Source organism: Notothenia rossii, assembly GCF_949606895.1.
Source record: "Notothenia rossii genome assembly, chromosome: 6".
Taxonomy (NCBI): Eukaryota; Metazoa; Chordata; class Actinopteri; order Perciformes; family Nototheniidae; genus Notothenia; species Notothenia rossii.
In genome coordinates, this window is record NC_136909.1 from 80,875,575 (window position 1) to 80,899,811 (window position 24,237).

A 24,237-nucleotide genomic window follows, 5' to 3' on the forward strand; every position below is an offset into this window, starting at 1 on the left:
AAAACAGGTTTCAAAAATAGAATGAAAGAACATGTTAGAAGGAGACTTACAGCGATTGAATTTCGAGCCCTCCCGGATCAGATCCAACATACAACATGTGCTGGCAACACCTGTTGTCCACACCGTATTTGGCAAGGGCCCAGATTTAACCTTGCTGTGTAAGCAATCCAGATCGTATATGAGGGGGCCCAACAGAACAGAGACGATGTGGTGGAAGACCTTTGGAGACTTCAGCTTGTGGTAGGCTTATCTTCTGCTGTAAAGAATTTCAATGTATTCTGTATTTGCTCAATTTGTTTAAAATATAAATTCATTGTAAAAATATCATGAACAATTTTGTTGATTTAAGACCAATATGATATCTTCTCAACAGGATTGTGGAATATTTCTGACTTTTCAATAAGAGTGGAACAGGTATGAACATATTTACTACATTACATTTGTAAATATATTTTATTCCGTCAATCTAAGTTAGAAAAACGTTTTAATGAGCTAATTACTTTTAACTCCATACTGGAATGTGTTCTGGTAGCAGTACAGAAGAAAATAATTGAAGTGTGGACTGTTACCAATCCACATTTCAGTTTACTTCCTACCTCTGAGAGCAAAGTAGCTGACGCCCACACTGCTTCCTGGGACCTGTATAGTATCTTCCCACTGCTTCTAATACTAGGATGGGTTAAATTCAAAGACTACATTTCACTGAGTTTTGTGCGACGATTTAACGAGAATTTGAATTGAATCCTTCCATTTCAATTTCAAGGAGAATTCTATTTAATGGGGATATGTTTAATTTTCTTTGATGACGGACATTCTGGGCTGTTGAATCAAATTGATTGAACACATTAAAATAAGTAAGATTAATAAGATGTATCTTACTTGTATGTACTTCACAGAAATAAACTGCCACCATGAGTACCGACGCAGAGATGGCCTTGTATGGCAAGGCTGCCATTTACCTTCGTAAGCCAGAGAGGGAAAGAATTGAGGCTCAAAACGCACCATTTGATGCCAAGAGTGCTTGCTTTGTGTCTGATGTCAAGGAGCTGTACGTGAAGGCCACAATCCTCAAGAAAGATGGTGGCAAAGTCACTGTCAAAATACTGGGAACTGAGGAGGTTCGTATCATTAAATCAGTGTGTACAAGGAATTCAATTTGATCATTTCTCATGTAACACATTTCCTGTTCTAGGAGAGGGAGGTGAAAGAAGAGGAGGTCTTCCCATTGAACCCTCCCAAGTATGACAAGATTGAGGACATGGCCATGATGACCCATCTCAATGAAGCCTCTGTGCTGTATAACCTCAAAGAGCGTTATGCAGCATGGATGATCTACGTAAGACTAATTGCCTAATGAGACTGAAAAATGTTTGGTGGAAACATGAAGTTACATTTCAATTCTCTATGATATATTTTAGACCTACTCTGGGTTGTTCTGTGCCACTGTGAACCCCTACAAGTGGCTCCCAGTATACGATGCTGAATGTGTAAGCGCCTACAGAGGCAAGAAGCGTATGGAGGCTCCACCCCACATCTTCTCTGTCTCTGACAACGCTTATCAGTTCATGGCTACTGGTAAGTCATTACCACTCATTTAAAACACATCAGTATAGGGTTTCTGTTTTAACATGTATTTGATTGGTTTATGTTTTTTTTACTTTTACAGATAGGGAAAACCAGTCTGTCTTGATCACGTAAGTTTGTAACATTTACAATTTTACCAATTCTGTTTTAATTAAGATTAATCAAACATATTGGTCACGTTCTTAATAATCTCTGTCTCTACCTAGTGGAGAATCTGGTGCTGGAAAGACTGTGAACACCAAGCGTGTCATCCAGTACTTTGCAACAATCTCAGTTTCTGGACCCAAGAGAGACGCATCAAAGGTATGTTACTCTATGATGATGACGATTCGGATTCTTTATCTTTAGAAGTTTTTTCAGGGATGAACAAATGAAGTAGTTTCCTGACAGCTATTCTTAACCTGGATTTTAGGGGTCACTTGAGGATCAGATTATTGCAGCCAATCCATTGCTTGAGTCTTATGGTAACGCCAAAACTGTGAGGAATGACAACTCTTCTCGTTTTGTAAGTATGGAACAGTTTCTACACACGAGAGAAGCATTGTTACATTGCACATGTGGAGGGAAATTAATGATTATGTTATTTCAAACAGGGTAAATTCATCAGAATCCATTTCAACACAGCTGGCAAACTGGCCAGTGCTGATATTGAGACTTGTAAGTAACAATCCTTATAGTGTATACAAACTACTGTAAATCAGATTTAGCCTGGCACTGACATGATCAAAACTTGTAGATCTGCTGGAGAAGTCTAGAGTGACATTCCAGCTTGAGGAAGAGAGAGGCTACCATATCTTCTACCAGATGATGACCGGCCACATACCAGAGCTCCTTGGTAAGGAGAATTAGATATTGCAATTGTTTCAACCTTATTAGACTTTTACATTTATAAAAAATATCTACTAACATGTTTATTTTTTTTGGATTCTAGAACTGGCACTCATCACAACCAACCCCTACGACTTCCCCATGTGTAGCATGGGTAAGATCGTTGTGGCCAGCATTGATGACAAAGTGGAGCTGGAAGCCACGGATGTGAGTAATTTTCAATTCAACATATTTAAATAGACTTTGTGAAACAAATGCAACATCATTACAACTCTTTTAAGAACTTTTGATTGAACAATTGTGTTTTTTGTGTCTCTTGACATCAGAATGCTATTGATATCCTGGGCTTCAATAATGAAGAGAAGATGAGCATTTACAAGATGACCGGTGCTGTGCTTCACCATGGTAACATGAAGTTCAGGCAAAAGCAGCGTGAGGAGCAGGCTGAGCCTGATGGCACAGACGGTGAGTATTTAATCTTAGCTCAAAGCTTAGAGCTTGGCAACAATATTGATACATTTCTTGATAACATTGTGTTCTTCACAAATTATGATGGACATTTCTGAATTATTTTCAGATGCTGACAAGGTTGCTTATTTGCTGGGTCTGAACTCCGCTGACATGCTGAAGGGTCTGTGCTATCCTAGAGTGAAGGTCGGAAATGAGTATGTCACCAAGGGACAGACTGTACCTCAGGTAAACAATGATGATCAATATCCAACATTCGACTGTTTATAAACAAAAAATGTAGTACAGATTTCATTAGGAAAAAGATATGCGATGTCAGTTGGCATTTTCTGTACTAGTTCTAATTTAATTCTAAATTCAAGGGCGTCTTTTGTTCAATTTTAGTTTTGGAATTTTAGTGGCATGTATCTTGAAAATAATATAATATACCAGTTGTATATGTCAAAAATGAAATCACATCACTTTTTTTCTTTAAGGTCAACAACTCAGTGCCTGCCCTGGCCAAGTCTATCTATGAGAGGATGTTCTTGTGGATGGTCATCCGTATCAACCATATGTTGGACACCAAACAACCTAGACAGTTCTACATTGGTGTGCTGGATATTGCTGGCTTTGAAATCTTTGATGTAAGCCAGAGTTTGAACAATTTAGCAGTTGATACTTTTCAATAAATAATAGTTCTTATTGCCTATAAGAGATTATGAAGATGATATGTCCTTTTGCAGTTCAATACATTGGAGCAGCTGTGCATCAACTTCACAAATGAGAAACTGCAACAGTTCTTCAACCACACCATGTTCGTCCTGGAGCAAGAGGAGTACAAGAAGGAGGGTATTATCTGGGAGTTCATTGACTTTGGTATGGACTTGGCTGCCTGCATTGAGCTGATTGAAAGGGTAACCACTTCATTTATTATATCATACATCATATGTAACAGTTTTTTTATTTGTTATAATATATCACTAAATGATATTCCTCTTTAAACCTTTTCAAGCCCATGGGCATCTTCTCCATCCTTGAAGAGGAGTGCATGTTCCCCAAGGCCTCAGACACATCCTTCAAGAACAAGCTGTATGACCAACATCTTGGCAAAAACAGAGCATTTGAGAAGCCAAAGCCCGCAAAGGGCAAGGCTGAGGCCCACTTCTCCCTGGTGCACTATGCTGGTACCGTGGACTACAACATCTCTGGCTGGCTGGACAAGAACAAGGATCCCCTGAATGACTCTGTCATTCAGCTGTACCAGAAATCCTCAGTGAAACTGCTGGTTTCGCTGTATCCTCCAGTAGTTGAAGGTAAGATAGTAACTACAGTAAAGACTTTTAAAACCAGAGATAATATATACTTTTTACAAATCAAATGTATATTTGTAATATTATTTTATCTCATCAACTATTACTTGTTTATGCTAATTTGTTGACATTCTAACAAAACATCAACAGATGCCACTAAGAAGGGAGGCAAGAAGAAGGGTGGTTCTATGCAGACTGTGTCCTCGCAGTTCAGGGTAAGTTTTCTAAAAGCAAACATATCTAATAGATCTCTGTTTAAACTAAAACTCCCAATTGTGGCATTTCATGACATGAGACACCATTATGGATTACAGGAGAACTTGGGCAAGCTGATGACTAACTTGAGGGCAACCCATCCTCACTTTGTGCGCTGTCTGATTCCCAATGAGATAAAGACTCCAGGTACATATACAACAGTATTGAGGACTGGTTTGGTTTTTAATTCTGTGCTGCATCAACAGAAATACCTACTATTTACTCAAATAATTAAATATATAATATTTTTTGTACAGGTCTTATGGAGAACCACCTGGTTATCCACCAGCTCAGGTGTAATGGTGTCCTGGAGGGTATTAGAATCTGCAGAAAAGGTTTCCCCAGCAGGATCCTCTATGCTGATTTCAAGCAGAGGTATAATGTTTTTATACATAGAATTTGAACCTCTCATTATTACAATGTAATGCTCCTCCTGACAATAAACTCTTTCATATAGATACAAGGTGCTGAATGCCGGTGTCATCCCTGACGGTCAGTTCATGGACAACAAGAAGGCTTCAGAGAAGCTGCTTGGGTCAATTGATGTTCCTCATGATGAATATAAATTTGGACACACCAAGGTAAGTACTTTACATTTACTTCATAACTGAGCTACTGAATATTTACCAAAGACGCTGTACAGTGTATTTGTTGTATGTTACTTTGACTACGGTAGTATGTATTATACATGTAATTAATGAAACTACCTCAGGAGGTCAACTCTGGTAGCCTCTCGTTTTCCATCCCGGCAAATAATGAAAAATAAAAAAAATACTTCCTTGATTATGATGAAACAAGTGATTAAGACTTGGCCTTAAAACCATTCCATCCAACCAAAAACCATCATGTAAATAGGAGTCACATATTTAATTTTGTTTCTCTGCTTGCTTGTTATACAGTGTTTCAAGTGTTCATTATTGAATTCATCATTTATATTTCCCCTCCTTGAAAAAAGGTATTCTGATTCTGAAAACATATTTTGTTTCTGTTTGTTCAGGTGTTCTTCAAGGCTGGCCTGCTGGGTACCCTTGAGGAGATGAGAGACGAAAAACTGGCATCTCTGGTCAGAATTACTCAGGCTTTGTGCCGTGGTTATCTCATGAGAACGGAGTTTGTGAAGATGACAGCAAGGAGGCACGTTGAAAACTGCTAATTCTGATCAATGGTGTAAAGAAAAAAAAAGATATTGTCTAAAACCATTGTTCTCTGTGCAGGGAAGCCGTATACACCATCCAGTACAACGTGCGCTCCTTCATGAATGTCAAACACTGGCCATGGATGAAGGTCTACTACAAGATTAAGCCTCTGCTGCAGAGTGCTGAAACTGAGAAGGAGCTGGCAAATATGAAGGAGAACTATGAAAAAATGACAACTGACCTGGCTACTGCCCTGGCCAAGAAGAAGGAACTGGAGGAGAAGATGGTTTCCCTTCTGCGGGAGAAGACTGATCTGGCTCTGCAAGTAGCATCTGTAAGTACACGTCAACAGACAAATACGCTTTTTCATGTTTGTGAATATATAAGAGCTAACATGTATTTTTATGAAAATGGTCTAGGAAGGAGACAATCTGTCTGATGCTGAGGAGAGATGTGAGGGACTCATCAAGAGTAAGATTCAGATGGAGGCCAAACTCAAAGAGACAACTGAGAGACTGGAGGATGAAGAGGAAATGAATGCTGAGCTCACTGCCAAGAAGAGAAAGCTGGAGGATGAATGCTCTGAGCTCAAGAAGGATATTGATGACCTGGAGCTTACCTTGGCCAAAGTGGAAAAGGAGAAACATGCCACTGAGAACAAGGTTTGTAATCAATGATCTGTCCATTAGGTAGTGAGATTATAATTATTTATTTGTATTAACAAAATCTTTCTTGCACACTTAGGTGAAGAACCTGACCGAGGAGATGGCCTCTCAGGATGAGAGCATTGCTAAGCTGACCAAGGAAAAGAAAGCCCTTCAGGAGTCTCATCAGCAGACTCTTGATGACCTGCAGGCAGAGGAAGACAAAGTCAACACTCTGACCAAGGCCAAGACCAAGCTTGAGCAGCAAGTGGATGATGTAAGTTTAAAGTCACTTGATTTGGATATTCAAGATTATTCTTGAACATGATAATTAAAAATGTATACCTTTGTTTAGCTTGAGGGTTCTCTGGAGCAAGAGAAGAAGCTGCGTATGGACCTGGAGAGAACCAAGAGAAAGCTTGAGGGTGATCTCAAACTGTCCCAGGAATCCGTCATGGATCTTGAGAATGACAAGCAGCAGTCTGATGAGAAAATCAAAAAGTAACTTAGTTTTTCTGTTTAAACAACATATATTTTTTTAAAGAAGTGTTCAATTGCATGAACTCAATGCACTTTATCAATTTTGTTCACAGGAAGGACTTTGAATGCAGTCAGCTCCTTAGCAAGATTGAAGATGAGCAGTCTCTGGGTGCTCAGCTCCAGAAGAAGATCAAGGAGCTCCAGGTGAGATATTGTGTTACACTTAACAATACTGCATACATGTGTTATTATGTGTAATAAAGTGAATGATTGCTAAAAGAGAAACCATCTACATTCAACAGGCTCGTATTGAGGAACTGGAAGAGGAGATTGAGGCTGAGCGTGCAGCTCGTGCCAAGGTTGAGAAGCAGAGAGCTGACCTCTCCAGGGAACTTGAGGAGATCAGTGAGAGGCTGGAGGAGGCTGGAGGTGCCACCGCTGCTCAGATTGAGATGAACAAGAAGCGTGAGGCTGAGTTCCAGAAGCTCCGTCGTGACCTTGAGGAGTCCACTCTGCAGCATGAAGCAACTGCTGCTGCCCTTCGCAAGAAGCAGGCTGACAGTGTTGCTGAGCTGGGAGAGCAGATTGACAACCTCCAGCGTGTCAAGCAGAAGCTTGAGAAGGAAAAGAGTGAATACAAGATGGAGATTGATGACCTCTCTAGCAACATGGAGAACGTTGCTAAGGCAAAGGTACACTAGCATTACATGCTTTTTTTATTATATTATATGTTACCAATATGAATATAGTACATCATGTACATTATTTTGTGAATAAAATGTGATCACTGATCTTGTTGATTTCTTCCTCATTAGGGAAATCTTGAAAAGATGTGCCGTACTCTTGAGGACCAACTTAGCGAACTGAAGACCAAGAATGATGAAAACGTTCGCCAAATCAATGACACAAGTTCACAGAAAGCACGTCTCCTGACAGAAAATGGTATCTACATGTTTTTGGTGAACCATCTGTGGAGTATATGATTGAGAAACGTAACACAAACTAACGTATTATAATATCTTTCAAACAAGGTGAGTTCAGCCGTCAAGTTGAAGAGAAGGAAGCTCTTGTCTCTCAGTTGACCAGAGGCAAGCAGGCCTCCACACAGCAGATTGATGAATTGAAGAGACAGATTGAGGAGGAGGTTAAGGTAAGAAACCATTAAGATAGTATATATTTGTATGATTTGTTTGTGATTTAGAAATTGTGTAAAGGTTAATAATATTTCTTACAACAGGCCAAGAATGCTCTTGCCCATGGCCTGCAATCAGCCCGCCATGACTGTGATCTGCTGAGGGAGCAGTTTGAAGAGGAGCAGGAGGCCAAGGCTGAGCTGCAGCGTGGAATGTCCAAGGCCAACAGTGAGGTGGCTCAGTGGAGATCGAAGTATGAAACTGATGCTATCCAGCGCACTGAGGAGCTTGAGGAATCCAAGTGAGTGACATTCAAACTGTTAAATGGCCAGAAGTGTAGCATTTTAGCAACAACTCTACTGTTTCCTGAATTGCTGGTAATAACATTAGTATTTTAAAATGTGTATAGCTTCTTACTTTGAGGCCAATCCTTTAGATTAATTAATCCGGTAATTAGTTGTTTCAGTTATGCAAATATAACTAGAAAATAACTTGTAACTTTATGAGTTTAACTGAGCCACAAATACCTCCATTTTCAAACAGGAAAAAGCTTGCCCAGCGCCTTCAGGAGGCTGAGGAACAGATTGAGGCAGTGAATTCCAAGTGTGCTTCTCTTGAGAAAACCAAACAGAGGCTCCAGAGTGAGGTGGAGGACCTCATGATTGATGTGGAGAGGGCCAATGGCCTTGCTGCCAACCTGGACAAAAAGCAGAGGAACTTTGACAAGGTAACACCATTTACTGTGTTTGGTCAAAACACACAAACAATGACATGAATATTTATTTTGCCCTGATACTTTAACACAACCAAATAAACTGTATGAATTGTATTATTCAGGTGTTGGCAGAGTGGAAGCAGAAGTACGAGGAGGGTCAGGCAGAGCTTGAGGGAACACAGAAGGAGGCTCGTTCTCTCAGCACTGAACTGTTCAAGATGAAGAACTCTTATGAGGAGGCTCTTGATCATCTGGAGACCATGAAGCGTGAAAACAAGAATCTGCAACGTGAGTTCTACATAATGTCACAGAGTTCAACATGAGTTGGAAACATTTTTTGTTGATATTTTACCATTTAAGGCTCAACAATATGATAAACCCCATGTATCTTTCTGCAGAGGAGATCTCAGATCTGACTGAACAGATTGGTGAGACTGGCAAGAGCATCCATGAGCTGGAGAAGACAAAGAAGCAGGTGGAGACAGAGAAGACTGAGATCCAGACAGCTCTTGAAGAGGCTGAGGTATTTCTTTCCTGGGAGTTCATAACATAAAAAATCATCGACAAATATATCAGTGTTTGAAGGCAAAGATGAGTGTTTAATTGTTTGATTTCATTAGGGAACTCTGGAACATGAAGAGTCTAAGATCCTGCGTGTCCAGCTGGAGCTCAACCAGATTAAGGGTGAGGTGGACAGGAAGCTGGCAGAGAAAGATGAAGAGATGGAACAGATCAAGAGGAACAGCCAGAGAGTGACTGACTCCATGCAGAGCACTCTGGATTCTGAGGTCAGGAGCAGAAACGATGCCCTGAGAATCAAGAAGAAGATGGAGGGAGATCTGAATGAGATGGAGATTCAGCTCAGCCATGCCAACCGCCAGGCTGCTGAGTCCACGAAGCAGCTCAGGAATGTGCAGGCACAGCTGAAGGTATAGAAAAGGAACAGTTTATTTTCCAACTATGGTAGATTGGGCTACATTTTGGCATTCATGTATGTCTGATCTTTTTCTCACTAGGATGCACAACTGCACCTTGATGATGCTGTCAGAGCCCAGGAGGACTTCAAGGAGCAGGCTGCTATGGTGGATCGTAGAAACGGTCTTATGGTGGCTGAAATTGAGGAACTTAGAGCTGCTCTGGAACAGACAGAGAGAAGTCGCAAAATTGCTGAGCAAGAGCTGGTTGATGCCAGTGAGCGTGTTGGACTTCTGCACTCTCAGGTGAACAAACCTAATCATTTCAATAATTCAAGAATCAAATACAATTTCAACTAACATGAATATTAGGCATGTGATGACTTCAGAGGCTAAATATATTTACCTTTTAGAACACAAGCCTTGTGAACTCCAAGAAGAAGCTTGAGACAGACCTGGTCCAGGTCCAGGGTGAAGTGGATGACACTGTGCAGGAAGCAAGGAATGCAGAGGAGAAGGCCAAGAAGGCCATCACTGATGTAGGTTTCAATGCCATGTGTTCTTACTTTTAACGGCCATTTTTGTTGTTGACTTTTCTAATTAACATGTTTTGATGTCTCCTGTAGGCTGCTATGATGGCTGAGGAGCTGAAGAAGGAGCAAGATACTAGTGCTCATCTGGAGAGGATGAAGAAGAACCTGGAGGTTGCTGTTAAGGACCTGCAGCACCGTCTGGATGAGGCTGAGAACCTGGCCATGAAGGGTGGCAAGAAGCAGCTCCAGAAATTGGAGTCTAGGGTAAAAAAAGTCATACCAAGATTTATATAGCTGAAAGAAACCTTTGAAAACAAGCTGGATATTTAATGTTTTCATGTTATTCAAAAGGTGCGTGAGCTGGAAGCAGAGGTTGAGGCTGAACAGAGACGTGGAGTAGATGCTGTTAAAGGTGTCCGCAAATATGAAAGGAGAGTTAAGGAGCTCACCTATCAGGTATGGTTACTATCATAGTTCAAATGTACAATACCAATTCATCTAATATACTAACCTTTTTAAATATTTAAACATGCAAATCTAAATTGGCACAGACTGAGGAGGACAAGAAAAATGTTGCCAGGCTGCAGGATCTGGTTGACAAATTGCAGCTGAAGGTGAAGGCCTACAAGAGGCAGGCTGAGGAGGCGGTAAGGACAATATATACATTGTTTTGTAGATATGTGAAAATTATTGTTACCAGCAAATCTTGCTGATTGTTAAGATTACCATCACATTCTTATATTATATTTCAAAGTATTTGATGGTTTCTGTACCTTAAACTATGTATCTCTTATTCCAGGAGGAACAAGCCAATACACATCTGTCCAAGTGCAGGAAGGTTCAAAATGAGCTGGAGGAGGCTGAGGAGCGTGCTGACATTGCAGAGTCCCAGGTCAACAAACTGAGAGCAAAGAGCCGTGACTCTGGCAAGGTAACTATAAAGACATTTCAGCTTTTATGAATGAAAATTAAATTAAATATCTCTTAATGCAATACTTAAGTCTTGACAGAACAAATATAGCCCAAATCTTTATGAAATGAACGACAGAGAAAACATTTAGATGTATGCAGAGTATGATGTTTATGCTTGTGCATATACACTGTATGCATTTATATTTTGTTTGTTTTTTTACAGGGAAAAGAAGCAGCTGAATAAAGCACTTGAGTTGATTGGCTGTTTTTAATCATATAATATGATGTGACATATACCACAATAAACGTTTTTCAACATGAATGGAATTCTTCTTCTTCTTCTTATTTGACCAAATAGTTTGGCTCTCAATAACTTCAGTATAATTTCAGCTACATTCAAATCTCAAAAATATTCAGCCTTTTTCAGCACATGATGGGAAACTTTCAACTTGTTAAAAATACGTTATACTTTTTGAAATATTCAGCTTTTTAAACTCTTTTTTGAACATGTAACTAAATGGAATGAATAACTACACCGTGCGCCAAATGCTAATCCTGCCACATACTTTCAGCTGGAGACTTCATTCCAACCTTCAAACGGTCACAAGATATTCAGCTATAAAACTCATTCCTCAGATTTTTGATATTTTTTACACATTTTGAGATATTTATCTTAGTTTGGAGCTTGGTAAAGAGGCCTTCTTCAAATGTTAACATTAGTCTGTATTGCACAGCTCGTTAAGGCTTAGAGTGCGTGATGTCACAGCTAGAGTGGAGGAGGGCTTGAAATTCGCCTTAAATCTTTTTTTTAAAAACTGCCATAATTCCCAAAACCTACACTCCTGGGACATCATTGTATGCTTGAATTGCAGGAAAACCTCTATTAGGTTGAAAAATAAAAACATTTTAAGCAAAGAACTTTAAGAAAATGCCTCTTGAGGGCATGACGTGACAAACAGTTTCAACATGTCTCCATTAAGGCCCATTGTAAATTCAGCCTCATCTTTCATCACAGCACCAGCTGCACACCTTTAGTTAATCTGCCAAAAAGCCACATTATTGACCCGAAAGTACACAAAAATCAGACTGAGATGCTCCTCAGGGTCCTGACATGCTCCACGCATTGACATTTTACCGATAGCAGATACCGTATTTAAACTATAGTTAGAAATGTAAGAGGTTTATTTCTCATTCAGAACAATGGAAAGGCTCTCCTTTCACTGATCACTGCACATCACCATGGTAACCTTTGATCTCTGGGCTCACACACAGATGTTTGATAACGTCGTCACCTCAAACACAAACACAACGACTATCTCAGCCTATTATTTTCTGTCTGATGGAGAATTCATACTGACTTCAACATGTTCCGCATATTTTATACATTATTGGTGACGTATGGTTTTAGTTCAAAAGTTTGCAGTTAAAATATTCTGCTGCTTTTCAAAGCATTTTTACTTTCTTTTATCTTCTTAATAGACATTCATTCACTACTACTTACATTTAATATCTAACTCCTTCAGCCTACTTTCAGCTACAGAAACCATTCAACGTTTACATTATTCAGCTATTTCAGGACATTGAGGCTATATATTTTGTAAACCTTTTCTTTGACATATTAAGCTTCTCCACTATTTTTCCTACTCTTCCAGTTCAACATTTCATTTTCAAGTTTTCAACAAAGTCATTGCAATGCATTTGAGCTGTAACAATTTTGATTCCAGTCATTTCACTTTTCTGCAGTTCAGCAACACACTTAATAGTTTTTTGTAGCTAAAAGCAGCTACATAAACCATTCAACTAATAAAATATTCAGCTTTTTCTGCCTTTTCAGCTAAATTCAGCAACAAATGTACACAGTTTACAGCATTCACACGCAGGATATGCATTCTATATTTATGGATGCCTTCCATATTTAACATGAAGCATTCTCTCTATTTTTTTAGAGGATCTTCATCTTGGCTGATTTTGCAACAATGCTGTTTATGTTTAACATAAAACCACACTTAAACACCTAATTAACTCCATAAAGACATGTTAAATGTAGTTACCAATTATCAGGAGCTGTTTGTTCTGAAAGTACTTTTTAACACTTCTTTTAAATTCCCATAGACACCCGTTGTTCCCCGAGGTGTTTTCACTTAATCAGCTTGATTAGGCCCTGTCTGAGTGTGGGGGTGTGTACAAATTATTCCCTCTCTCCTGTTTGTTTACTTGCACCTGTTAGTGGAGGATAAATTATCCCTTATCATTCTTTTCGGAAATAAACTTTGGTCACCCCCACTAAATCACTCCATCCGACCTGAACCAGAGCACTAATCAGCCGCTGATTGAAAACAGCTGTGCAGGTGTGCCAGGCCTTTAATGATCTCATCAATGTTCATCAACATAGAAACATTATGGGTTTCCTGGGTAATTTCACATATACATATAAGTAATGGCCATCAGTTATAATTGAACATCTTTGGTTCTTTTTCTTTACTTGTTTGGTTTGGCAATTGACCTAAGATACATTACCCATGAGTCTCAGCATGCTTTCAGAGGGTTAAATTAGAGTCGTAACAAATTCAAATTGCTTTATGATTGTGCTTGGGATCAAAAGACTGCCCTTAAATTGCAAATACATCGTTGCTGATCAGCTTAACCCTTCTCTTGCGTTTCGGGTCAAAAGTGACAGAATGACTTTTGTTTTAATCATAAATATTGTGTTTTTCATCCAATTGCCTCAATACCTTATGTTATCCACCACAATTGGCCTCTGAACTTATACACTTGATGATCACCACTTGCATTGAATTTTGAGTGATTTATTCAACAGTGAAACACCCATGATGTTTTCGGTCAGAATTGACCGCCATAGAAAATGAATGGGTATGACCGTATTATGTTCATCCTGCAGATGGAAAATATCTATACACACACAACTACATACACACACACACACACGCACACATAACTACACACACACACACACACACACACACACACACACACACACACACACACACACACACACACACACACACACACACACACACACACACACACACACACACACACACACACACACACACACACACACACACACACACACACACACACACACACACACACACACACACACACACACACACACACACACACACACACACACACACACATGTTCTGTTATGGTATATTTCTCTTTCAATAAATGTTCATTGAGGAAAACAGTATCAGTGTCTTATTTTATATTCATCACAGTGAGTGCAGTGAATGCTGAACTTGATGGGCCCACCAGTGGGTCAGGGCCATGACATGAAGCACTAGCTTGCCTGTATCAAATCAATACATCCCATACATCATTGGAACGGGAAGAATCTCAGCTACAACGCTAACTAAAGCATTCCCATCTCCAGTAAACACAGCCTACATGGCAAGCATTTTTATAATACACAGTATTGTAAAAATAAGCACTAACTTTGAACTTACTGCCAACAATAATATGAGATTCACCCCTGGTGTCATTCTGTATGTCACCCCTTGATATACTTGCTTTGTCTGTTCAAATGAGATGTCAACCATCAAAATTGGACAAGGGGTTCCAGAGATATCACTGTGCAAAACACACCAGTCAATTTTGACTGAAAATAGCATGGGAAGGGGGGTATCATTCTGAGCATAGTAAAAGATTTGTTCTAAAGAAATTCCCCCAATGTGGTTTATTTTGCTCATTTCATTTTAAGCCATGTAGGGGTGGCAATGAAGCTCTGACGGTCAGACCACCACAAAAAAACTCAAAACTATTGGATAGTTATGCAATTTTAAAAATGTGAATAATTTATACTCAGGAAAAATGTATCCTACTACTTTAGCGATCCCTTTACTTTTTATCCAGCGCCACCATACTGTTGAGATTTGTGGTTGTGAGTGAACTATCCCAACAACTAACAGATGAATTATCTTGAAATGTGCGTAAAAATATTAATGTTCCTCTCAGGATCATTTGTATTATCTTTGGTGATCTCCTGACTTTTATCCAGCACCTTCATGATGTAAAATATTGGATTTGAGGAGAGTTTATATCCTTCCTAGCCTTGACAAAGTTCCATATCTCAGTAACCCAACATAAAGGATGCACAATATACTTCCTCTAACTTAACGTCTCTGTACAACCCAATCAAAAATAAAATGTATCAAACAAACAGCTGACCCTTTTGTCTTGACTCAGCCCACTCAGACATTGAAATCAAACTGGATCAGAAACGTTTTCTTTCTGAATCTCCAAGACAAACTTCTCTAACTTTGACTCTCACTGAACTTCACCAGCACTGTGTTTACCTCAAGAGAAATTATGTCCCACTCTTCCCTCCTCCGCTGTACAAAGCCAAGAGAAGTGACTCAATCTTTTACATAAAACCCTGGATGAAGCTGTTATTATGGGGCAATTATTTTTGGAGGAAAATTGCTGTAGAAAAGTCATTGATTATTTCAGCTGCGACTCCCTCACAGCTGGGCGGCTGTCTTTTCTTTAGCAGCTCTTTGATTGCAGCTCTCTGCAGTACTGGGAAAAAAGGCTTTAATATTGAGAAAATTATCTTGAATAAGGTTCAATTGAGACGTGTATAATCACTCTTGTGTGTGGAAATCATGTTCAAAGGCTAGAGCTGCTGATTGGTGGCCTGCTGAACAAGTTTAGAGACAGCTCTATGCCTGTGTGAACATAGCTGCTAATGTCATGTTTAAAAAAAATAAAAACAAGCAGGTGGTCAGCGGAGGTCTACAGCTTGAAATGGTCCAGACTACCTGAATTTTCCCATCTTGTGTTAAAGATATAGATGAAAAGAGGTGGATGAAGAATGGGGGGGGGGGGGGGCGATAACGAAAGGGGGTGAGGTAATGCTCCGGTTTTGGGACAAAATTAACATGGGATCACTCCGGTCATTGTACGTACTTCGTCTCACTGGAATATTAACGGTCAGATTGAATACAACATCGACCCAATTTCTCCGGTCAATGACGGGAGAGTTTTGAAAGTGACAAAACACTGTTCCACACATTTAAAAACACATAAACAATTAAACAATGTTTACCCAGGATTCAGGCACCTTCCCTGGCTTGTAAAATGTGGTGATGCGCCCTGGAGGTATCATAGTATTTAAAACATGTATACCCAGGATTCAATCACTTTTCCTGGCTTGTAAAGTGCTGTGAAGCAGCCTGTTCTCTGGGTGCAGTCTGGGTGGGAGAGCCATGTGCTGCAAGGAGCTCTCCGGTACCTCATTCACACCAACGCAACTGCGGTTCAAGCTCCGTGTTAGAGCTTTTCAGGTTCAGAACCGGTTCTTCGGTTTAGCTCCGGCTCTTTTCACACTGCCCAGAGTCCGACTGGTGCTGCGTCATTGCGTCATCGTTTGCGCCATGACGTAACCGTTTGCGTGCCTGCTTCATAAAGCCAAACCGCGCGGAAACCCCTCACAGCTGACACCGACAACAACAACAATGGCCGATTGTGCTCCAGCTTCCTCTGTACCTCTTCAGAAGACCAGATTCCCAGTAGGTAGCTGGTCTCTTCAGTGGACCACTGCTGCTTGTTAAGTTTCTCCATCGTTGTGTACAAACTGGATAAAACGCCAGCTTTTTGTTGTTGTTCAGGAGTTGATCCCGCCCCTGTCCCCGCCTCGACGTAAGCGTGACGCATGTGGTGCTTTTGCTCTGGCCGGACAATTTTTTGGTGCTCGAAATTAACCGGATTCCGGAGCTAAGAGGCTGCTCCGCTGCGGTGTGAAGAGGAAAACCCGGTGCTTTTCAAGCTCCAGCTCCGAACCGGCCCTGAAACACCGTTGGTGTGAATGAGGTATGTGTGCGCTCTGTGGGTCTCACACCCCACTTCTCTCTGGCTGCTCTCTCCCTCTATTCACATCGCTTTCCCCCTCCTTTCAAAGACTTATTGCTGGGTAGGAAAGCCATGTGCATCACCCTGGATCTCTGCATATGTGCCTCTGAGACTGAGATCCCGCTAACAGCGGTGACTCTGCTGTGTTTACCTTCTTGTACATTTCATGAGTTAAATGTGGACAAAATGGTCAGTTTTCTGTCCATATCACCGCATGTTTATGCAGGCAAATGTACATTTGAATTAAAACAGTTAAATGCACTTTTAACACTCACCTACCCATGATTCAAGCTGCTTTCCTGGATTACAAAGTGCATTGAAGCAGCCTGGATCTCTGTATATGTGCCTGTGAGTCTGAGACCTTGCTAACAGCAGTGACTCTGCTGCCAGTATTATGAACAGATTGATCAGTTTTAACACTCATCTACCCATGATTCAAGCTGCTTTCCTGGGTTACAAAGTGCTGTGAAGCAGCCTATTCTCTGGGTACAGTCAGGGTGGAAGAGCCACCTGCAGCTGCGTGGAGCTTTCTGGGTCTCTGTGAGTCTCTCACACCCCGCTTCTCTCTGGGTCCGACCTGCCTCAATTCACACAGCTCACACAGAAGAGGTGGGGTGATGTGCCCTGGGTCTATGGGTCTGTCTGGGTCTCTGGGTCTCTGTTGGTCTCATACCCTGCTTCTCCGGGGTGCTGGAGAGTCATTTTCAGGCTCCTCTCTTAATTCTGTAATTCGGAGCACAATTGTACCTTTTACTATTTAAATGTATTTGTATTATATATGTTTGGGCTATAAAAGTGACACTTCTGGGTGACTTGGTCAGTTTATGGAGCTTAGCCCACAAATCCTGGAGGTTCCAGGCCGAATTTGGGAGCTCATAGGCGGCCTGCCATGCGCCCCCACCCGCGGAAAGAAGAAAGAACAAAACGGTCAATTATATCTCAAAATAATCAAAAATGAAGTTTTAAATACAATTTTGAAAAAAAAGTGCCAACAGAGAAGGGGCTCTGAAAAGCTCAACCTGTTGGCGCTTCGGGCCGAAGCCCCGGACACTTTTCCACTTCTCCGTTGCAACTTACAACGGAGAGGGGAAACCAAGCTTCCCCTTCTCTGTCAAAAAAATGCATTCATCCATTTCAGAGTACTGTCCGCACGAAATCCCAAACCTGGTTTTTGAGAGGACTCAGAAAAAAAAAACGGCTGTCTGATGTCCTGGAGGAATTCATCCGATACATGTGCACTCTGGCTTGGATGCATTTGTTGCCTGGAGACCCCCCAGCCTGGTTCTTACCAAACTTTAAGTTTTTGAACTGGTCTCTGGAGAAATGCAAGGGGAGTTGACAGGGGACTCTACCCGCCTTATGAGGCACTATTTTCGGATAAATTTTTTCATTTTTACCCCTTTTTTATGGATCTCCAAAAAGTTAACTCAGACTTCTTTCTGACTGGAGGAATGCAAGGGGAGTTGACAGGGGACTCTACTCGCTTTATGAGACACTATTTGCACTTTACAAGCCAGAAATAATGTTTAAATGGTCGGGAAAAGTGTTTTTAAACGTCTGGAAGAGAGTTTTAGCCTGTCATTTTGCACAATATCATTTAACATTAAACCTCTCCTGGAAATGCACAGAATATGAATTTTTAAAACCCAGGAATAAGTGTTTGAAAGGCGGGGAACAGTTGTTTAAAATAGTCTGATACCTCCAGGGCGCATCACCACATTTTACAAGCCCGGGAAGGTGTCTGAATCCTAGGTAAACATTGTTTAAATAGTCTGATACCTGGCACTGTATCTGCCCCTGGGAACCTTCAAGGTTATATTAATGTTTTATTATTTATTTAATTATCACATGATTTTTACAAAAACAGTATACAGAGTATACATAATATACATAATAAAAACATGATCAGCGGGGGCCCGGGGACCATATTAGCCGTCTAACTTGTACGGTGCACCGGGGAAAACAGGTTGAGTCCACGGCCCCTGCCCCCTCCTCAGCAGTATCAACCGGCCCTGAAGAAGAGGTATCGCTGCTCTCAGCCCCTGAGCCCTCTTTGGAGGTATCTGACAGCGGTAGACCTCCTTCTGATGATGCTGCTGCAGCTGCTGCCGCCCTGATATGGAGCGGATTTTCAATCCCTCCTTTATTCCAGGCTTATTCGCGTAGAACCGGTCTGCAGTACTTACGTCTTGACACATAAACCTGGCGAGAATCAACCTGCTTTCTGGATCTTGGTGATGCTTGATATTGTCAGCCAGGGCAGTGCGCAGGATTGTGAAGGTGACGGCTGTTTCTAGCCCAGCATCAGCCCAAGCCCTCTTCAAGTGAGCGTTCAGGTTCTTGGAGGCGTACGTCCCCGTTGTGAAAAGGAAGAATTCATTCTGAGGACCCGACGAGCCCTCTTTTATCCCCATCCACCGCATGACCCAGCTAAACTCCTTTACTGTAAGCACCAGCTGTGCTTTGCCAAATGTCTTGGCAGTCTTGTGATCCTTCACATGGATGATGTAGCCCTCAGCAGTGCCCCTTCTGTCCGCCTCAAAGACCTCAGTGTTGGTCATGTTTCCGTACACACCCGGACGGTGGCCATTCAGGAGGCTCCAATGGAGGGTTAGATAGCCATATTGCAGGTACTGGGTGATTGAGGTCGGATTGCTAGCCATCAGGTCAAGGAGATCAGGGATGCGCTTCTCAGCGGCCGCCATGGCGGCGAGAAGCTCCGTCTGGCTCGGCAGACGATCCAGCTTGTTCCTCTTCACCTTAAACTGGTGGACAGTGAAGGACTTTTTCGTTCATGTTGGCTGTCACCTCTCTGATGATGTGGGTCATATCAGACTGGGTGAGCCTGCACCCCCGGAGCTTTGACTCAGACAAGTACCTCAGGAAATGGTTCACATTCTTCAGGAACAACAGCGATGTTGTGACTGCCCGGCCCGACTTTGAAATATACTCGCTCCAGCCACGGACCCTCTTCGTGTCTTTTAGGAACAGCCATTCTGACAGCCGGTTAACACCATGGGCTATGAATACGAGGAAGTTCTTTATCCGGCTGACCTTGGAAAGACAATTTTCTTTCCGTTTTACTGTCGGTGCGACACCCTCACAATGATCCCTGTATGTCTGAATGTACGTCTCCATGCTTTTAGGCAATGTGATTTCACGCATGGTATTCCCCCGTCCTTTCCCAGTGGACCAGTGATTTGGGGGAGAGGGCCAGTCCTTAGCCAGATTAGCTTTCAGCTTATTGTAGACAGACGCACAGGTCTTCTGGCATACAGGGGTCTCACTACCGGAGGCTTCTGGGGACCGCATAACAGTCTTGACCGGGGTCTTGAGAGGGGTCTCATTACCAAAGGCTTCTGGGGACCGCATGACAGTCTTCACCGGGGTCTTGAGAGGGGTATTGCTGCCGGAGGCTTTTGGGGACCGCATGACAGTCTTGACCGGGGTCTTGAGAGGGGTCATTACCGGAGGCTTTTGGGGACCGCATGACAGTCTTGACCGGGGTCTTAAGAGGGGTCTCACTACCGGAAGCTTCTGGGGACCGCATGACAGTCTTGACCGGGGTCTTGAGAGGGGTCTTACTACCGGAGGCTACTGTGTTTATGCCGGAGGTACTTGAGATTGCCAGGCCCTTAAATCGTATACATTCTTCCTCTTCCTCAAGCACAGCAGCAGTGGCACTCTGCTTCCTGGGTTTTAGCCCCTTTTTCAGCCTGGAGCGCAGGGTCTTCACCTCATCAATGAGGGCATCCTTCTGAGCCCTCAATGCCACATTTTCCTGCATGACCTGCCTGCAGTCCTCTTCGTCACATTCGGTATGTGGGGAGAAGGGTGGAGGGTGCACCGGGTATTCGTCCTCATCGTCTATATCCAATGATGTAGCCATTCCAATGATGGGATTAGTCTCTGGGAGGTCATTGAGCAGCAGCAGGGCCACACCATGCTTCAGCCTTGCCATGACCTGATGTGCCTCATCTCGGGAGAACTTAGGGTGATCATGAGTTACATGACGGTCTAGTGTCTTCCCAGCATACGAACACCCTGTGATGGGACAGGGTTTGGTCCGAACATTTATACTGCCACTGGCCATTTTAAGAATGATGCCTCTTTCCTCCAAGTTCCGCACTGCATGTTTGTGCTTAAGGTGCTTATTCAAAGCTAGATAGAAGAGTCTACACACCGGGCATTCGGACGACATCCTTACTAAAACAGACACAATGAATTGTATTTAAATTATTTTCTGTTTCTCCGTTTATATGCGTTAGCGTAACCGGTGATTGCAACAATGGGTCCGATGCTTCAATGCATGGTACACGGACCAAGGGAGGACTTGGGTTACCACCGGGTTAAATGGTCCCACCTCCGCACCAACGCGGGGCTGGTGATGGCAACATTGGGTCGGATGCATCAATTCATTGTGCCCCGACCATGAGAGGGTTTGGGCTGCCCCGGAACCAGGCAGTACCCCAGCAGGAAACACTTGTTATGGTCAAAGGAGGAAAGAGTGATAGAACCGGGGTAAAGCAAATAAAGTGTCCGACAATAGTGACTTGTGAGGCGGCCAGAGATTCTGTCATCTCTCGGTCCTATCCTCCAGGCAATGCGGTGACCAGAACTGGGTCAAATTGACCAAAATGTTAAAAAAATGAGTTTCAATCCATTCATGGAAAAGGCTGAAAATTTAAAAAAAGTATCAGAAAATAGTGCATCATGAGCCCGCAAGAGTCCCCTGTCAACTCCCCTTGCATTCCTCCACAGTCAGAAAAAGTCTGAGTTCACTTTTTGGAGATCCATAGAAAAGGGGTGAATTTGAGAAGATGTATCCGAAAATAGTGTCTCATAATGCAGGTAGAGTCCCCTCAAACTCCCCTTACATTCATCCAGAGACCAGTTTGCAAACTTAACGTTTGGTAAGAACCGGGCTGGGAGGTCTCCAGGCAACAAATGTATCCGAGCAAGAGTGCACATTGAGCGGATACATTCCTCCATGAAATCAGACACCTCTCAAAAACCGGGTTTCCGATTTTGTGTAGACTGTAGTCTAAAATGGATGAAGGAATTTTTTTGACGGAGAAGGGGAAGCTTGGTTTCCCCTCTCTATTGTAAGTTGCAACGGAGAAGTGGAAAAGTGTCCGGGGCTTCGGCCCGAAGCGCCAACAGGTTGAGCTTTTTCGAGCCCCTTCTCTCCGCTTCTCCATTGGCACTCTGCCGTTTTTTTGAATTGTGCTACCTCCAGGGAAGAGACCGCGAAAAGCACCTCTCTGTAGCCCCTCACAGACCTCCAAAGGACGGACTACAGACCTCCAGCATGTCTCCCTAACATGGGCAAACAGGTTTTTCACACCTCCAGGACAGCCACCGCGAAAAGCACCTATCTGTGGCCCCTCACAGACCACCAAAGGACGCAATACAGAGCTCCAGCATCTCTCCCTAATAGTGAAAAAACAGGTTATTTCACTCCTACAGGAGAGAGACTGCGAAAAACACCTCTCTGTGGCCCTTCACAGAGCCCCAAAAGGACGGACTAAGTAGCTCCAGAATCTCTCCCTAACATGGGCAAACAGGTTTTTTCACACCTCCAGGACAGAGACCGCGAAAAGCACCTCTATGTATCCCTAAAAGCGGGGTGGATTTTGCAGTGCTTTACCGTCCGCCCATCGGCATCCATATTTGGCCTTCTTCACGGCACCCCCCCTGTGCTGGAGGTTCACACTTTAACTTTTTTGTCATATTCGTCTTTCCACGGGTGGGTGCACCTGGCAAAGCTGTGTACCCAAACTTAAGCACTCTCACTCTGACTAAACACATAAGGACATCCGGGTAAGACCTTAGTGCCCCTGGTAAACCTTGCGAATCCATGTCGTTAAATGAGCTCAGTAATTTACTGCACAACATCACATGGGTAAATGAGCTCCGTAATGCCCTGCAATATCACATTTGGTTTATTTTAGAAATTGGGTCGATGTTGTATTCAATCTGACCGTTAATATTCCAGTGAGACGAAGTACGTACAATGAACGGAGTGATCCCATGTTAATTTTGTCCCAAAACCGGAGCATTCCCTCACCCTGAGCTAGAGACTTCATTCCAACTTTAAAATGATCACAAAACCTTCAGCTATAACACTTGTTCTTCAGATCTTTCATATCTTTTACACTTGTTGAGATATTTAAGCTAGTTTGGAGGCTTTCCTCAGATTTTAACATTAGTTTGTATTCCGCTGCTCGTCAAGTCTAGAGTGCTTTGATCTGAAAACAGAGTGGAGGACAGCTTGAAATTTGCCCCAACATTTTCTTTAAACTGCCATAATTCCCAAACCCTACACTCCTTGGACATCATTTTTCATGAAAAATGTAGGAAAACCTCTGAATAAACCTCTTACATTTCTAACTATAGTTTAAAAACGGTAGCTGCTTTCGGTAACATGTCAACGTGTATGTGTGTGCGTGTGTGTGTACCAGTCTGTCTGTGGGCGTGTCTGCTCCGACTAGATGATGTCACTCAGGTGTGTGGCCCCAATCTGCCCAGCAACATCATGGTAACCAACTGCAGAACTCCTAAGAGTCACATTAAGAATGCATTAAGGATTATGTCTGACAATTTTGCCACCTGTTCAAAAACTATGGCTCCTATCAAAAAATTAACAGACCGTGAGCATGAGGGAACCCCAATTAACTGATTATTTATTTGTGGGTTTTGTGTGTAAAATGTGGAGATGGGAGCAGTTTGTTTAAAGTTTACTTCTCTTTGTTCTGAAGAAAGAACCGGACAAATCTAACATGGGAGTCTATTGGGAGCTAGGTGGACTTTTTGACAAGTTTTTGTGTCTTCATGCCGTCAAGAGGCATTTTGTTTAATATGTTTTCTTTATGTTTTCTTTATTTTTCAACGTAGGAGAGGTTTTCCTACATTTTTCCCAAAAATTATGTCCAAGGGTTGTAGGGTTTGGGAATTATTGCAGGTTTAAAAAAAAGATTTGGGCGAATTTCAAGCTCTCCTCCACTCTGTTTTGAGATCAAAGCACTCTGGACTTAACAAGCAGCTCAATACACACTAATCTTAAAATCTGAAGAAGGCCTCTTTACCAAGCTCCATCAAAGTTAAATATCTCAAAAAGTGTAAAAGATATGAAAAATCTGAATAACAAGTTATATAGCTGAATGTATTGTGATCATTTTAAAGTTGGAATGAAGTCTCCAGCTGAAAGTATGTGGTAGGATTAGCATTTGGCGCACGGTGTAGTTAAAAGAGGATTTGAAGGTTCCTCCCATTGAATTCCATGTTCAAAAAAGAGTTTAAAAAGCTGAATATTTCAAAAAGTATAACATATTTTGATAGTTTGATATTTGAATGTTTTCTGTAGCTGAAAGTATGCTTAAGTTATAGAGCCAAAATAATGGTTGAAATAATAATAATAATAATAAGAAGAAGAAGAAGAAGAAGAAGAAGAAGAAGAAGAATTCAA

At 42.0% G+C, this 24,237-nt stretch overlaps 1 protein-coding gene across 1 annotated transcript; it reads left to right on the top strand.

The window, feature by feature from the left end:
* The first annotated feature begins 373 nt into the window (after positions 1-373).
* LOC307043092 (myosin heavy chain, fast skeletal muscle-like) lies at positions 374-11,216 on the top strand. Its single transcript, XM_079687326.1, has 40 exons — positions 374-414; positions 897-1,118; positions 1,193-1,336; positions 1,419-1,575; positions 1,667-1,694; positions 1,791-1,887; positions 1,997-2,089; positions 2,178-2,241; positions 2,321-2,419; positions 2,516-2,619; positions 2,739-2,877; positions 2,990-3,108; positions 3,357-3,506; positions 3,606-3,776; positions 3,875-4,175; positions 4,323-4,387; positions 4,487-4,574; positions 4,685-4,802; positions 4,885-5,008; positions 5,425-5,561; positions 5,642-5,897; positions 5,983-6,225; positions 6,308-6,484; positions 6,563-6,708; positions 6,801-6,891; positions 6,990-7,379; positions 7,503-7,629; positions 7,719-7,837; positions 7,925-8,121; positions 8,364-8,547; positions 8,658-8,823; positions 8,934-9,058; positions 9,156-9,464; positions 9,552-9,755; positions 9,863-9,988; positions 10,076-10,246; positions 10,334-10,438; positions 10,534-10,629; positions 10,782-10,913; positions 11,118-11,216. The coding sequence occupies exons 2-40, from the start codon at positions 912-914 to the stop codon at positions 11,136-11,138; spliced, it is 5,790 nt and encodes a 1,929-aa protein (XP_079543452.1). The 5' UTR covers positions 374-414; positions 897-911; the 3' UTR covers positions 11,139-11,216.
* Positions 11,217-24,237: the final 13,021 nt, after the last annotated feature.